Source organism: Rhinoraja longicauda, chromosome 3 (genome assembly GCF_053455715.1).
Source record: "Rhinoraja longicauda isolate Sanriku21f chromosome 3, sRhiLon1.1, whole genome shotgun sequence".
In the NCBI taxonomy this organism is placed as follows: Eukaryota; Metazoa; Chordata; class Chondrichthyes; order Rajiformes; family Arhynchobatidae; genus Rhinoraja; species Rhinoraja longicauda.
This window is the reverse complement of record NC_135955.1, coordinates 8,612,194-8,627,089: the sequence shown is the minus strand read 5'-3', so window position 1 is coordinate 8,627,089 and position 14,896 is coordinate 8,612,194. Positions and strand designations below refer to the sequence as shown.

The following is a 14,896-nucleotide window of genomic DNA, read 5'->3' as shown; positions in this document are numbered from 1 at the left end:
GTTGTTAGGGGTTATGGGGAGAAGGCAGGAGAATGGGGTTAGGAGGGACAGATAGATCAGCCATGATTGAATAGCGGGGTAGGCTTGATGGGCCGAATGGCCTAATTCTACTCCTATTCCTTATGTCCTTGTGATCTCCCACCTCCTGCAGCAGCCTCTCCACTCCACTGAGCTGACGAGTCAGATTGGAGGCCCAGGCCAATGGTGGTCTTCACTTGTGCTGCCTCCCTCACTGAATGGCCCTCAAATGGCGGGACTTTCATATGTTGAAAGACTGGAGCGACTAGGCTTGTATACACTGGAATTTAGAAGGATGAGAGGAGATCTTATCGAAACATATAAGATTATTAAGGGGTTGGACACGTTAGAGGCAGGAAACATGTTCCTAATGTTGGGGGAGTCCAGAACAAGGGGCCACAGTTTAAGAATAAGGGGTAGGCCATTTAGAACTGAGATGAGGAAAAACTTTTTCAGTCAGAGAGTTGTGAATCTGTGGAATTCTCTGCCTCAGAAGGTAGTGGAGGCCAATTCTCTGAATGCATTCAAGAGAGAGCTGGATAGAGCTCTTAAGGATAGCGGAGTCAGGGGGTATGGGGAGAAGGCAGGAACAGGGTACTGATTGAGAATGATCAGCCATGATCACATTGAATGGCCTCCTCCTGCACTTATTGTCTATTGTCTATTGTCAAATGCCCCACTCAGCAAAGTCGATAGGTTGGTGCAGCTGGACTCGACCCCACTCTCCTGAACTCCTGAAGGGCGCACCTCAACACATCAGCTGCAAGTCCAACGCAGGGAAAAATTCTATAAACATGAAATCACCCAGTGCAGGGCAAATGGTCACGTTTGCAAAAGGCTGCTCATAAGTGATAAGAGCAGAATTAGGCAATTTGCCCCCATCAAGTGTATTCCGCCATTCAATCGTGGCTGATCTATCTTCCCCTCTCAACCCCATTCTCCTGCCTTCTTCACATAAACCCTGACACTCAAGTACTAATTAAGAATGTAGAATCTATCAATCACGTTAACAAACAATGGATGCTCGAGGGCAGCATACACTTATTCAAAGATAAACACAAAAAAACTGGAGGAAGGAGTAACTCAGCGGGTCAGGCAACATCTCTGGAGAAATGGAAAAGGCCTTGGGTCGAGAACCTTCTTCAGTCTTCAGAAGGTCTGAAGGAGGGTCGCATCATGAAATGCCACCTATTCCTTCTCTCCAGAAATGCTGCCCGTCCCGGGGATCTTATCGAAACGTATAAGATTATTAAGGGATTGGACACGTTAGAGGCAGGAAACATGTTCCCAATGTTGGGGGAGTCCAGAACCAGAGGCCACAGTTTAAGAATAAGGGGTAGGCCATTTAGAACGGAGATGAGGAAAATCTTTTTCAGTCAGAGAGTTGTGAATCTGTGGAATTCTCTGCCTCAGAGGGCAGTGGAGGCCAATTCTCTGAAAGCATTCAAGAGAGAGCTAGATAGAGCTCTTAAGGATAGCGGAGTCAGGGGGTATGGGGAGAAGGCAGGAACGGGGTACTGATTGAGAATGATCAGCCATGATCACATTCAATGGCAGTGCTGGCTCGAAGGGCCAAATGGCCTCCTCCTGCACCTATTGTCTATTGTTACTCCAGCTTTTTGTGTCTATCTTAGGTTTAAACCAGCATCTGCAGTTCCTTCCTGCACACTTCTCCAATACTGGCAGGCCCTAGGAGAGGGTTTTAGATTGATCACAGGAGTCTAACTACCAGGGTGGCGCGTGATTAAGTGTTGTGAAGAAAATGCAGCCCAGCCTGCAGTAAGATGATAATACAATATCAGTCCGTAACATTAAAGATTCAATACTTTTGCTTAGCTTACAATATGAATCCGTTAGAGCAAAAACCTCCCATTAAAGGCCGACTGAATATCAATTAAATCCACATCATGTACATGGCTTGATGCTATCAGCAGTTCACTTGGCGATTGCATATAGACATCAGGTCATTTGCTGTTCTCTGCACAATCACACCATAGTATTTTGTTACCCACAGGGACTTTGGGGCAGCACGGTGGCGCAGCAGTAGAGTTGCTGCCTCACAGCGCAAGAGACCGAGGTTCGATCTTGTCTCCTTGCGCTTGTCTGTACGGAGTTTGTACGTTCTCCCCATGACTTGAATGGGTTTTTTTCCCAGGATCTCCAGTTTCCTCCCACACTCCAAAGACGTGCAGGTTTGTAGGTTAATTGGCTTGGTATAAATGTAAATTGTCCCTAATATGTGTAGGATAGTGCAAGGATCGCTGGTCGGTGCGGACTTGATGGGCCAAAGGGCCTGTTTCTGCGCTGTATCTCTAAACTAAACTAAACTAGATGGCATGGGGTTCCAAGGGGTTTCGAGACCATGACCCAGAAGCTCAGTCATATAACACTACCTCCGAGCCTTTGGACCTGAATATTGCTGAATTCTGTCACTGCACCCAGTTCCAGACACTGGATACAGAAGCAGCAGTTCCCACCAAAGATACTAGAGGAGCAAGATGTACAACTCCGTTGAAATCGGCTGTACTGAAGTGTAGCACGCAAAGGAGCGTAACGTCCGCCATTTTAGTAGGCAAAACCCGCCGTTCGCTATGCCTCTCACTGTGTAATCAGTGTCTTGGGGGAACAGTATGTGTGATGATACCATAAAAATGCAGAATATATCTCATCTATCAAGTCACAGATTTTTGTTTTATTTTTACTTTCTAAATGTTTATGCAGGTTTCTGCCTATTAAAATGGCGCCACGGCATGCTACGGTTTTTAGGGTCGAGTGGTCTATCTTGCTCTGCTCTATTATCTTTGGTTCCCACTAAATTAGGTGGCTTTCTATTGAGGAGTGATGATCATTGGTCAGTGAGGGTATAATCTTGCTTCCATAACACTGCCTCAATTACATATGCGCAATTAAAGAACGACCTCTTGGCACAGATACCAGAGCAATGCCTGATAACTGACACGATCCATCCCTTAACCTTTTAAACTGCTCACCGTCGTGCTTCCCCCTCCTCTGATCAACAACAAGCTCCAGTGACCACCACCTCGCCCATTCTGATCGCCCGCCTCTCTGCCACCACGCCAATTGCCCGAATATCAGGCCATTGCATCCACCCCATCCAACAACCCCAAGCTCACCCAGCTCTCTTCTGGATGCTAATGGTCCTGTTCAAACAGATGGGAACCTCAGATTAGAGGAGGGAGAGGTTAAAGATGTCTGCGATGCATCTTTTTTCTGCTTTTTACGTGATGAATTATAAGATAAATTAAGATACATTTAATCAAATGTAAATTATCCCAACCTATCTAGCCTGCCAGACAACACCATAGATTGGGCAACTCTCCCCATTGATGCCACATTCATTCAACACCCTTTTGAGTTTTTGCTATTGAGGAAGTGCAGCGTAGGTTCACCAGGTTAATTCCCGGGATGGCAGAACTGAGGTATGATGAAAGAATGGGGTCGACTGGGCTTGTATTCACTGGAATTTAGAAGGATGAGAGGGGGTCTTACAGAAACATATAAAATTCTTGAGGGATTGGATGGACTAGATACAGGGTAAATGTTCCAGATGTTGGGGGAGTCCAGAACAAGGGGGGGGTCACAGTTTAAGAATAATGAGTAGGCCATGTAGGACTGAGATGAGGAAAAACTTTTTCACACAGAGACTTGTGAATCTGTGGAATTCTCTGCCACAGAAGGCTGTGGAGGCCAATTCACTGGATGTTTTCAAGAGAGAGTTAGATTTAGCTCTCAGGGCTAATGGAATCAAGGGATATGGGTAAAAAGCTGGGGCAGGGTACTGATTCTGGATGATTAGCCATGATCACATGGAATGGTGGTGCCGGCTAGAAGGGCCGAATGGCCTACTCCTGCACCCATTTTCCAGGACTATGTCTATGTCCCTGCAGCTCTGGGATCATTAACTTTTCTTTTTGGCCTTAATGTGTGAAAGCAGTTTGCAGCGGGGATCACGCGAACCCAAAGTCTTGTAGCATGGGGAGGGAGGCTCCACCTCAGTGTGTCATAATTGATCCTGATTCGCAAACCAGCCTGCCATTCATTTATTTTACAATACGATAGAACTTTATTTATCCCAGGAGGGAAATTATTCACAAAATGCTGGAGTAACTCAGCGGGACAGGCAGCATCTCAGGAGAGAAGGAATGGGTGACGTTTCGGGTCGAGACCCTTCTTCAGACTGATGTCAGGGGGGCGGGACAAAGGAAGGATATAGGTGGAGACACGGAGATAGAGGGAGAACTGGGAAGGGGGAGGGGAAGAGAGGGACAGAGGAACTATCTAAAGTTGGAGAAGTCAATGTTCATACCGCTGGGCTGCAAGCTGCCCAGGCGAAATATGAGGTGCTGTTCCTCCAATTTCTGGTGGGCCTCACTATGGCACTGGAGGATCAGGCAACAGCCAGAATACACAAGATACTTGAAACATGAAATTAAAGTGACGAGTGGAAAGGATTAGGGATGTGCAAAGATTTGGGGAGTGAGAAGGGGAGGGGGGAGTCAGTCTACCCCATGAAAGAAGGGGGAGGAGTTGTACGGTTTGATAGCCACAGGGAAGAAGGATCACCTGTGGCGTTCTGTGCTGCATCTTGGTGGAGCCAGTCGGTTGCTGAAGATGCTCCCTTCATTAAACATAATAATGAGGTAATAAAGCTGTCACGTTCATACTTTTTTCTCGAACCTTGACATGAGATGTACATCATTTTTATTTACACTGAGGGAGTAACAGATTATTCTTCAACCATAGCCAACAAGTGTGCAAGAATAACCAGGAGTGTCATAGAGTCATAGAGTGATACAGTGTGGAAACAGGCCCTTCGGCCCAACTCGCCCACACCGGCCAACAATGTCCCAGCCACCCTAGTCCCACCTGCCTGCGCATGGTCCATAACCCTCCAAACCTGTCCTATCCATGTACCTGTCCAACTGTTTCTTAAACGTTGGGATAGTCCCAGCCTTAACTATCTCCTCTGGTAGCTTGTTCCATGCACCCACCACCCTCAGTGTTAAAAAGTTACCTCTCGGATTCCTGTTAAATCTTTTCCCCTTCACCTTGAACCTATGTACCTATGTCCCCTGGTCCTCGATTCCACTACTCATAGTAAAAGACCCTGTGCATCTATCTCATGATCTATTCCTCATGACTCTCGAGAAATGTTCCTGGGCGATGAGCTCGTGTCTATAGCACACCTTTATGCATCATTAACACTGAACACATCACTCCCTTGGCTTTCTGACTTGGAAACTGTATGGTAGCTGGGAACTTATAAATGAAAGCAGATCATAGCACTGCAAAACCCCCTATGGATCAGAGTAAATAAACAGAATATTAAGATTGTGCAATGTGGGATATCATGCAGTCGTGAATCGTATTTGACAATTTGACAACATTTATGATTCAACAACTACGCAGTTTCTCTGAGGCCTTTTTTTCGGTATTTTGTAGAACGTAGAATATTTGCAGAATCTCTGCACATCACCCATTTTCAAAGGAATTAAGGAGATCTGGTACAACGGGCGGCACGGTGGCACAGCGGTAGAGTTGCTGCCTTACAGCGGAAGCAGCGCCGGAGACTCAGGTTCGATCCTGACTACGGGCGCCGTCTGTACGGAGTTTGTACGTTCTTCCCGTGACCTGCGTGGTATTTCTCCGAGATCTTCGGTTTCTCCCACACTCCAAAGACGTGCAGGTACGTAGGTTAATTGGCTGGGCAAATGTAAAAATTGTCCCTAGTGGGTGTAGGATAGTGTTAGTGTGCGGGGATCGCTGGGCGGCGCGGACCCGGTCGGCCGAAGGGCCAGTTTCTGCGCTGTATCTCTAAATCTAAATCTAAATCTAAGAACGACATTGTTGGCAACAGAGGGGAATATGTACAGGCCACCATGTTAACTGGTGAGCAACAGGCCTCCATTGACAAGGAGTCCTGATTAGATAGCGATCCTTTATTTCCTTTTCTGACTGCAGGCAAACAAGATATCATGCGTGGGAAGGAACTGCCGATGCTGGGTTAAACTGAAGCTAGACACAAAATGCTGGAGTAACTCAGCGGGACAGGCAGCATCTCTGGAAGCGAAGGAATGGGTGACGATGCGGGTCGAGAGCCTTCTTCAGACTGAGAGTCAGGGAAGAGGGAGGCACAGAGATAAGGAAGAGGAAGGTGCAAAAACAAGGGACGAATTTCAAGGAAAATGTAGAATAGGTCATTGTTAGCGAGGAGAAGATGACAACGAAGCATACAGAGATAACATTTAATCAGGGGGACAGTCAGGCTGGTTGGAGAACTGGGAAGGGGGAGGGATTGAGAGAGATGGAAAGCAAGGGTTACTTGAAGTTAGAGAAGTCAATGTTCATACCGCTGGGGTGTAAGCTCCCCCAGTGAAATATGAGGTGCTGCTCCTCCAATTTGCGCTGGGCCTCACTCTGACAGTGGAGGAGGCCCAGGACAGAAAGTATAAGAAAATAACTGCAGATGCTGGTACAAAACGAAGGTATTTATTCACAAAATGCAGGAGTAACTCAGCAGGTCAGGCGGCATCTCAGGAGAGAAGGAATGGGTTTTCACAAAATGCTGGAGTAACTCAGCAGGTCAGGCAGTATCTCCTGAGATGCTACCTGACCTGCTGAGTTACTCCAGCATTTTGTGAATAAATACCCAGGACAGAAAGGTCATTATGGGAGTGGGAGGGGGGGTCGAAGTGTTTGGCGACCGACAGGATATCATGTCCGGAAGATTTATGGGGAGAACAGCTTTGCAAAGTATTGGCAGTTGCGAGATGGAAATTCTTCAACAGTTACTACCACCGGAGAAAAGCTAAATGAAGGAAACCCGTCCAGGTCAACTGCTTACCTGAGAGCCCGTAGAGTAGCGGCCAGGGGTTCGAGCTCCAGAAGTCTTTGCTGACCCAAGAGAGCTGTCAGTGCTTTTCCGACTGCAGCACTGGGTACGGAAACATTTGCCGTATTCTTTCCTCACCTAAGGAGCGTAAAAAAAACTTGTGTTAAAATCTCAACTCTGAAACAACTCATCAGAACAAGGGGCCACAGTTTAAGAATAAGGGGTAGGCCATTTGGAACTGAGATGAGGAAAAATCTTTTTCAGTCAGGGAGTTGTGAATCTGTGGAATTCTCTGCCTCAGAAGGCAGTGGAGGCCAATTCTCTGAATGCATTCAAGAGAGAGCTAGATAGAGCTCTTAAGGATAGCAGAGTCAGGGCGTACGGGGAGAAGGCAGGAACGGGGTACTGATTGAGAATGATCAGCCATGATCACATAGAATGGCGGTGCTGGCTCAAAGGGCCGAATGACCTCCTCCTGCACCTATTGTCTATTGTCTAAGACCTTGCAAGACCATTTCTCTCATCATCTACTGCCTTTAAATTATGAATCATTCCCACATGAATTCAACTTAAACATAGTCATAGAGTGACACAGTGTGGAAACAGGCCCTTCTGCCCAACTTGCCCACACCAGCCAACATGTCCCAGCTACACTAGTCCCACTTGCCAGCATTTGGTCCATATCCCTCCAAACCTGTCCTATCCATGTACCTGTCTAACTGTTTCTTAAACGTTGGGATAGTCCCTGCCTCAACTACCACCTCTTTAAGCTTGTCCATCCACCCCTTGTCTGAAAAGAACAGTATCATTAAACATCATTCCCTTAATCCAGTATCTGTACACAGTGGAAGGCTTGATTGTAATCATGTATATCTAGTAACTTCGCTGACTAGATAGCATGCAACAAAAAAAACTTTCATTCTACACGCGACAATAATAAAAATAAACAAATTATTATCAAAGACAATCAAAGTCAATCATATAAAACAACAAAAACTTCAATGAATAAAATGAGTGCATATTTTCATCTATCCAGCTCACATTGTCCACTTTATATTTCATCTATCACATCTTTGCCCGTTCACTCAGCTTCTCTTTCCCTTTGAAGCATCACTGCATCCAAGAGCTAGGCCATCTGTTTTACCCCCTGCAGTCCTCCACAAGTTTCACCCTTGCTTTCCCTCTCTCTCTCTCTGTCGCTCCCCCACCTTCGAGCCAGCACCGCCGTTCATCGTGATCATGGCTGATCATCCACAATCATTAACCCGTGCCTGCCTTCTCCCCATACCCCTTGATTCCGCCAGCCCCTATCATATCATATACATACAGCCGGAAACAGGCCTTTTCGGCCCACCAAGTCCGTGCCGCCCAGCGATCCCCGTACATTAACACTATCCTACACCCACTAGGGACAATTTTTACATTTACCCAGCCAATTAACCTACATACCTGTACGTCTTTGGAGTGTGGGAGGAAACCGATGATCTCGGAGAAAACCCACGCAGGTCACGGGGAGAACGTACAAACTCCTTACAGTGCAGCACCCGTAGTCAGGATCGAACCTGAGTCTCCGGCGCTGCATTCGCTGTAAAGCAGCAACTCTACCGCTGCGCTACCGTGCCCCCTAGAGAGGTCTAACTCTTTTTTTTCAATGAAGGGTCTCGACCCAAAACGTCACCCATTCCTTTTCTCCAGAGGTGATGCTGCCTGTCCCGCTGAGTTACTCCGGCATTTTGTGTCTATCTTCGGTGTAAACCAGCATCTGCTGGTTCCTTCCTACACAGGGAAGTTACAAGGCCACGTTGAGAACATGTGACTGCAGTAAGAATTAGCGTTACTACACCTTTGTTGATTTTAAAGGCTGAGATGTACCCAATACAACGCAGATTGATTTCAGTGCCACTTGTAGAGGAATGATGAATCCAAAATCTCCAAAACATCAACTATAAATCTATAGACGTTCTTCCTTTATCGTGTATCTGTACACTGTGAATGGCTAGTTTGTACTCATGCATTGTCTTTCCGTTGACTGGTGAGCATGCAACAAAAAGCTTTTCACTGCACATGTGACAGTAAATTAAACTAAACTAAAATCGTCTAACCTCAATCTGATGTATAAAGCACACCTGCAAGCTCGTCTGCCTATCGTTGCAGAGAAAGCCAATGGCCTATGACAACAACCAATCAACCTAATCATCTCACATAAATTACAGAATACTTCAGAGCAGATTAACTTTCTGCCGACACAGACACAGTTAAACTTTAATCGAACACTGATTACGGCAAAATTAGTATTTCCTGACTTTAGAGGGTCAGAGTTTAAATAATAAACACTCACATCTGAAAAGACAATTAAAGATAGTTAAATAAGGTGGTAAAGGTTAATGCATGTAGCAAAATTAATGAACTCTGACAAGTCTTTTTTTTAATCTCCTTACACAGCACTTGACTTCTGGATTATTACGATAACACAGTAAAACCATTGCTATGAAGATCAAGAGAAGTCATCAGATATTGCATTCCTCCCCAGCCCACAGACAAGGGTTATAAATATATTCCTCCATGGAGAACTAACCTTTTTCTGCAGGACGCAGTGGAAAATGAATATAAACATTCCCTGCAGTGAGTTGAAAATGGTGAAGAGATATGCCATGATCACAGTGCTTTCGTTAATGAACATAAGTCCAAAGGCCCATGTGAGTCCCAGGAGGCAGAGGAGAGCTATGGCGCCAATGACCCACGACCTGTAAAGAATGAAACAAAGAGAAACACAAATTATCTCATGTATTTTCACACGGCTTCTTGCCAAATGAGCACCCTTGTTAAGTTCATTTATTTGGGAGTTCCAAACCCAATTAATGCTTTTAAATGACTTTGTTGATGTTTAAAAGTAGTTTTTAACCATTGTGCCTTTATCGGTCCAGAATAGTTTGCTGTTATAAAATCCGCAAGACTTAAAGAAACAACTGAAATTATTTCGCTTGGGCAGCTGACAGCCCAGCGGTATGAATATTGTTTTCTCTAACTTCAAGTAACCCTTGCTTAATCCTCTCTTTCCGTCCCTCCCCCCACCCAAATTGTTGTACTAGTTTCAAAGTCGTCTTGTTGAGTCTCATTGTCTGTAACTCGTTTTCACCTAGCCCACAGCTAACAATGGCCCGTTTCCTTTATCAACGTTACTTTTTTTGCATCTTTCATTCATTTGTTCTATTTCCCTCTATAATCACCATCTATATCTCGTTTCCCTTTCCCCTGACTCTCAGCCTGAAAAGGGCTCGTGACCCGAAACGTCACCTATTCTCCAGGGATGTTGTCTGGCCAGTTGAGCTTTTTTTGTGTCTACCTTCAACTGAAATGTAAATGTCTCTTCCAAACTGGACTTCCACCCAGTCAGAAAACAAAACAACGGCAATAAAATTAGGCAGCTACAGGTGTGCTTAGAAATCTCCTTTGTAGTTGATTCATTCGTTTTTAAGAGTTGTTTCCAGAAAAAATGACAACATCATTTGAACATGATTCCATAAATTTAAATCATGGGGTTGTAAATTAAACCAAGCCATAAGGAAACACACTGGAGGGTCTCTGTCCCCACCTTAATCCAGAACACTTACCCTGCCCTTCCACCCACAATGCAAGGCAGAAAATGCACATTGAAAGCAAAATAGACAAGAGGAATGAAATAAGCAAAAAATAAATAAGCAAGTTAGTCCACAGTTCGCACTGAAACTAAAAATGCCACAATAATACATCATTTGTGCTGTGGAATGGGGTGATGACAGACATAGGAGAAGACTCTTCACCAGAAGTACAAACTGAAACTTTTGATCCAGTCAGCATTCTCTGGAACATGGCCACTTTATCCCCACACTGCTCATTTTGCAAAGATAAGCCTTTTGGTTTTAAGAGTGCCTTGTCCAAAGTTGCAAACAAAAACAGACAAAACAAAATCGCTAGAGCAATCTCCAACACGGTAAACTTTCAATTGTTGCACGTTTAATTGTTGTTCAAATGGACCTATTCACTTCAACTGCTTCCTCGTTGTGAACTAATTGTGCAATGCAACTAACCACACAAGTCACAAGCTGGAGAGTGTCCGGAGGAGGTTTACACGAATGATCCCAGGAATGAGTAGGTTAACCTATCGTGAGCATTTGTCGGCACCGGGCCTGTACTCGCTGGAGTTTAGAAGAATGAGGGGGGAACCTCATTGAAACGTACAGAATAATGAAAGGCTTGGACAGAGTGGACGTGGAGAGGATATTTCCACTGGTGGGAGAGTCTAGGACGAGAGATCATAGCCCCAGAATTAAAGGAAGTTCTTTCAGGAAGGAGATGAGGAGAGATTTCTTTAGTCAGAGGGTGGTGATTCTGTGGAATTCTTTGCCACAGAAGGCTGTGCAGGCCTAGTCAGAGGATATTTTTAAGGCAGAGATAGATAGGTTCTTGATTAGTACAGACGTCAGGGGTTATGGGGAGAAGGCAGCAGAATGGGGTAAGGAGGGAGGGATAGATCAGCCATGATTGAATGGCGGAGTAGACTTGATGGGCTGAATGGCCTAATTCTACTCCTATTCCTTATGACCATCGTTTGGCACTTGGAAGTAATTATGCGTAGCTCAGCGGGCTTTACTACTTTTACTGTGACACCATAACCAGGCCTACTTACTAACACAAGTTGTAAAACAATAAATTGTCTGGTCCTTCTTTTCCCATTAAAATGTAGACATTATCCTAAAGGACCCCTGGAGAATTAAGTACACGTGGCATATCCTGATGCTGTGTATTTTTCAAAGTAGTTCAGACTTGTCCAATAATTTAATTTCTTGAAGAAAGCAAAATATCATTTATTAATCCATCGGAACACTATTGAATCAGTCTTGGGTTGCTAAGCAACTTGGCAAATGTGAATATTTTAAATACATTTTCTGGCTCTCCACACAGTTTCCTCTTCCGTCTCTATGCAAATGACAGAGGCCACAATGGAGAAAAATATTATGGATGGGGGCCACCTTTCAGTACATGTCAAAAGGCCACACAACATGACGCTTGTAAGTTATTCAGATCATTCTTACTTGATGAAGGGTCTGTTATCCTCATAGCTAAAGAATGCGTGAATGCAAGGACAGAAACAGCAAAATTAGAAAATAATGGTTTCGGCAGCAAATAATAAAATAAAGAAAATCGAGTCACCAGAACAAAACTCTCTCCAGCTGCTCCCTGCCACCCAAGGCGCATTGGTGACAAGTGACAGGAAGCAGCTTTTCCCCTCTTTTGCTTAAGAATAGGGGACTGATTCCACGCTGCATCTTTCAATCAATCAATCAATCAATTCAATGACCCGCAGATTACTGAGCGTCCCACAGTCTCCGCAGGAATAAAGTAGAGCGGCCATCTCACAGCATTGTGAGCACTGAGATTCAACACAAAGCGCTGGAGTAACTTAGTGGGCCAGGTATAAGATTATTAAGGGGTTGGACACGTTGGAGGCAGGAAACATGTTCCCAATGTTGGGGGAGTCCAGAACAAGGGGCCACAGTTTAAGAATAAGGGGTAGGCCATTTAGAACTGAGATGAGGAAAAACTTTTTCAGTCAGAGAGTTGTGAATCTGTGGAATTCTCTGCCTCAGAAGGCAGTGGAGGCCAATTCTCTGAATGCATTCAAGAGAGAGCTGGATAGAGCTCTTAAGGATAGCGGAGTCAGGGGGTATGGGGAGAAGGCAGGAACGGGGTACTGATTGAAAATGATCAGCCATGATCACATTGAATGGTGGTGCTGGCTCGAAGGGCCGAATGGGCTCCTCCTGCACCTATTGTCTATTGTCTATTGTCTGGAGAGCACGGATAGGTGACATCTCTGGTCAAAACTCTTCTTCGGTCTGTGAAAGGGTCTCAACCCGAATCTTCACCTGTCCATGTTCCCCAGAGAGGCTCCTTGACCTGTTGAGCTCCTCCAGCATTTTGTGTGTTTTCTTTGTAAACCAGCTTCTGCAGTTCCTTATTTCTAAGATGTGGTTTAACAATTTTATTCCGACAAACTAAGATCTGAAACAAAAATAGAAAAGCTGGAAAGGCAGATTTCTGTCTTTTTTTTTCAGGTTCCGTCACCAGCAGATTTAATTTGCTATCCAAACACAGATTTGACTTTCAGTCTCGATATTCTCAAGGTTTAATTACTGTCTATTAATGACCATTCTTTCATGCTGGTAGATTTGTCCTGTATTCAAGGTTCCAGTCACTCCCCATATGTTCCCAAGAAATGGAACTTGAACCTGTGGGATAGCATTCAGCAGTAGGTGTGCTTGGAGCTCTCATCATGTGAGCTTACATGAGCCTTCCGCTGTTTACGGCTAACCCCAGTGACTGATATAGAACGTGGTTTATGGTCATTCAGAGAGAATCCATTGGCTGCCGAAGATTAGATGGCCAATCATATCTGAGAGGGACGGACAGAGTTGACGTGGGTAGGCTTTTCCCTTTGAGAGTGGGGAAGATTCCAACAAGGGGACATAGCTTCAGAATTGAGGGACAAAAGTTTAGGGGTAACATGAGGGGTAACTTCTTTACTCAGAGGGTGGTGGCTTTATGGAATGGGCTTCCGGTGGAAGTGGTGGAGGCTGGCTCGATTTTATTATTTAAGAGTAAATTGGATAAGAGGGGATTAGAGGGTTATGGTCTGAGTGCAGGTAGATGAGACTAGGTCAGGGAGAGTGGTCGGCGTGGACTGGTAGGGCCGAACGGGCCTGTTTCCATGCTGTAGTTGTTATAGGGTTATATGGTTAATCATGTTCAACAAGTTCACATCACCTTACAAGGGAAGAGTGCAATCATGGATTGACACAGAGTGCACTTGAACCTCCAAAGCAATTTCCTTTCAGCTAATTCCACCTATCTTAAAGTACTTATAAAGTTTAATTTAGTTTAGTTTAGAGATACAGCGCGGAAACAGGCCCTTAGGCACAACAAATCCGCACTGACCAGCGATACCCGCACACTAACACCATCCTACGCACACTAGGGGCAATTTGCACTTACGCCGAGCCAATTAACCTACAAACCTGTGCTTCTTTGGAGTGTGGGAGGAAACCGAAGAACCGAGAAAACCCACGCAGTCACGGGGAGAACGTACAAACTGCGTACGGACAGCACCCGTAGTCGGGATCGAACCCGGGTCTCCGGCGCTGCAAACGCTGTAAGGCAGCAACTCTACCGCTGCGCCACCGTGACCGCCCATGGCAACCAATATAAAGTTAATGTCCTTTATAAAGTGTCTCTTTGTGCATCAGTAACTGGCAGAACTTTGGCAGCACAGCGAGATGTTGCCGCGCGAGTGCTGGGATCAAGCCCGACCTCTGGTGCAGTCTTCATGGAGTTTGCAAGTTCTCCCTGTGACTGTGCGGGTACTCTTGTTTCCTCACACATTGCAAAGGGTGAAGCTCTTTGAAGGTTAATTGGTCATGATAAGTTGCCATGAGTGCGAGTGAGTGTGCTTATCTAAGACTCTGGAAACACTAAGTGAGTTGCTTACTGGAAGTAAATGTGATTCATAGAAACATAGAAAATAGGTGCTGGAACCAGCACCACCATTCAATATGATCATGGCTGATCACCCAGAATCAGTACCCCGTTCCTGCTTTCTCCCCATATCCATTGATCCTGTTAGCCCTAAGAGCTCTATCTGACTCTCGCTTGAAAACATCCAGTGAATTGGCCTCCACTGCCTTCTGTGGCAGAGAATTCCACAGATTCACAACTCTCTGGGTGAAAAAGTTTTTCCTCATCTCAGTCCTAAATCCTTATTCTGAAACTGTGGCCCTTGGTTCTGGACTCCCCCAACAACTGAAACATTTTTCCTGCATCTAACCTGTCCAATCCCTTAAGAATTTTATTATGTTTCTATAAGATTCCCTCTCATCCTTCTAAATTCCAGTTTCTATAAGATCCCCTCTCATCCTTCTAAATATTTATATTCTAAATATAAGCCCGGTCGATTAATTCTTTCATCATATGTCAGTCCCGCCATCCCGG

General features: G+C 45.1%; 1 protein-coding gene across 20 annotated transcripts in view; it reads right to left on the bottom strand.

Annotated features, from left to right (window-relative positions):
• The window catches only part of LOC144611956 (adhesion G protein-coupled receptor L3-like), a 662,323-nt gene that overhangs the window by 35,863 nt on the left and 611,564 nt on the right, over window positions 1–14,896 (bottom strand). For 11 of the 20 annotated variants that reach the window (XM_078431406.1, XM_078431434.1, XM_078431489.1 and 8 more), the window contains 3 exons: window positions 11,944–11,970; window positions 9,447–9,615; window positions 6,884–7,009 (listed from right to left, as the gene is read on the bottom strand). In XM_078431406.1, coding sequence (XP_078287532.1) covers window positions 6,884–7,009; window positions 9,447–9,615; window positions 11,944–11,970 — 322 coding nt within the window. The remainder of the gene's footprint in view (window positions 1–6,883; window positions 7,010–9,446; window positions 9,616–11,943; window positions 11,971–14,896) is intronic. The other 9 variants (XM_078431415.1, XM_078431443.1, XM_078431351.1 and 6 more) reach the window with 1 other exon arrangement.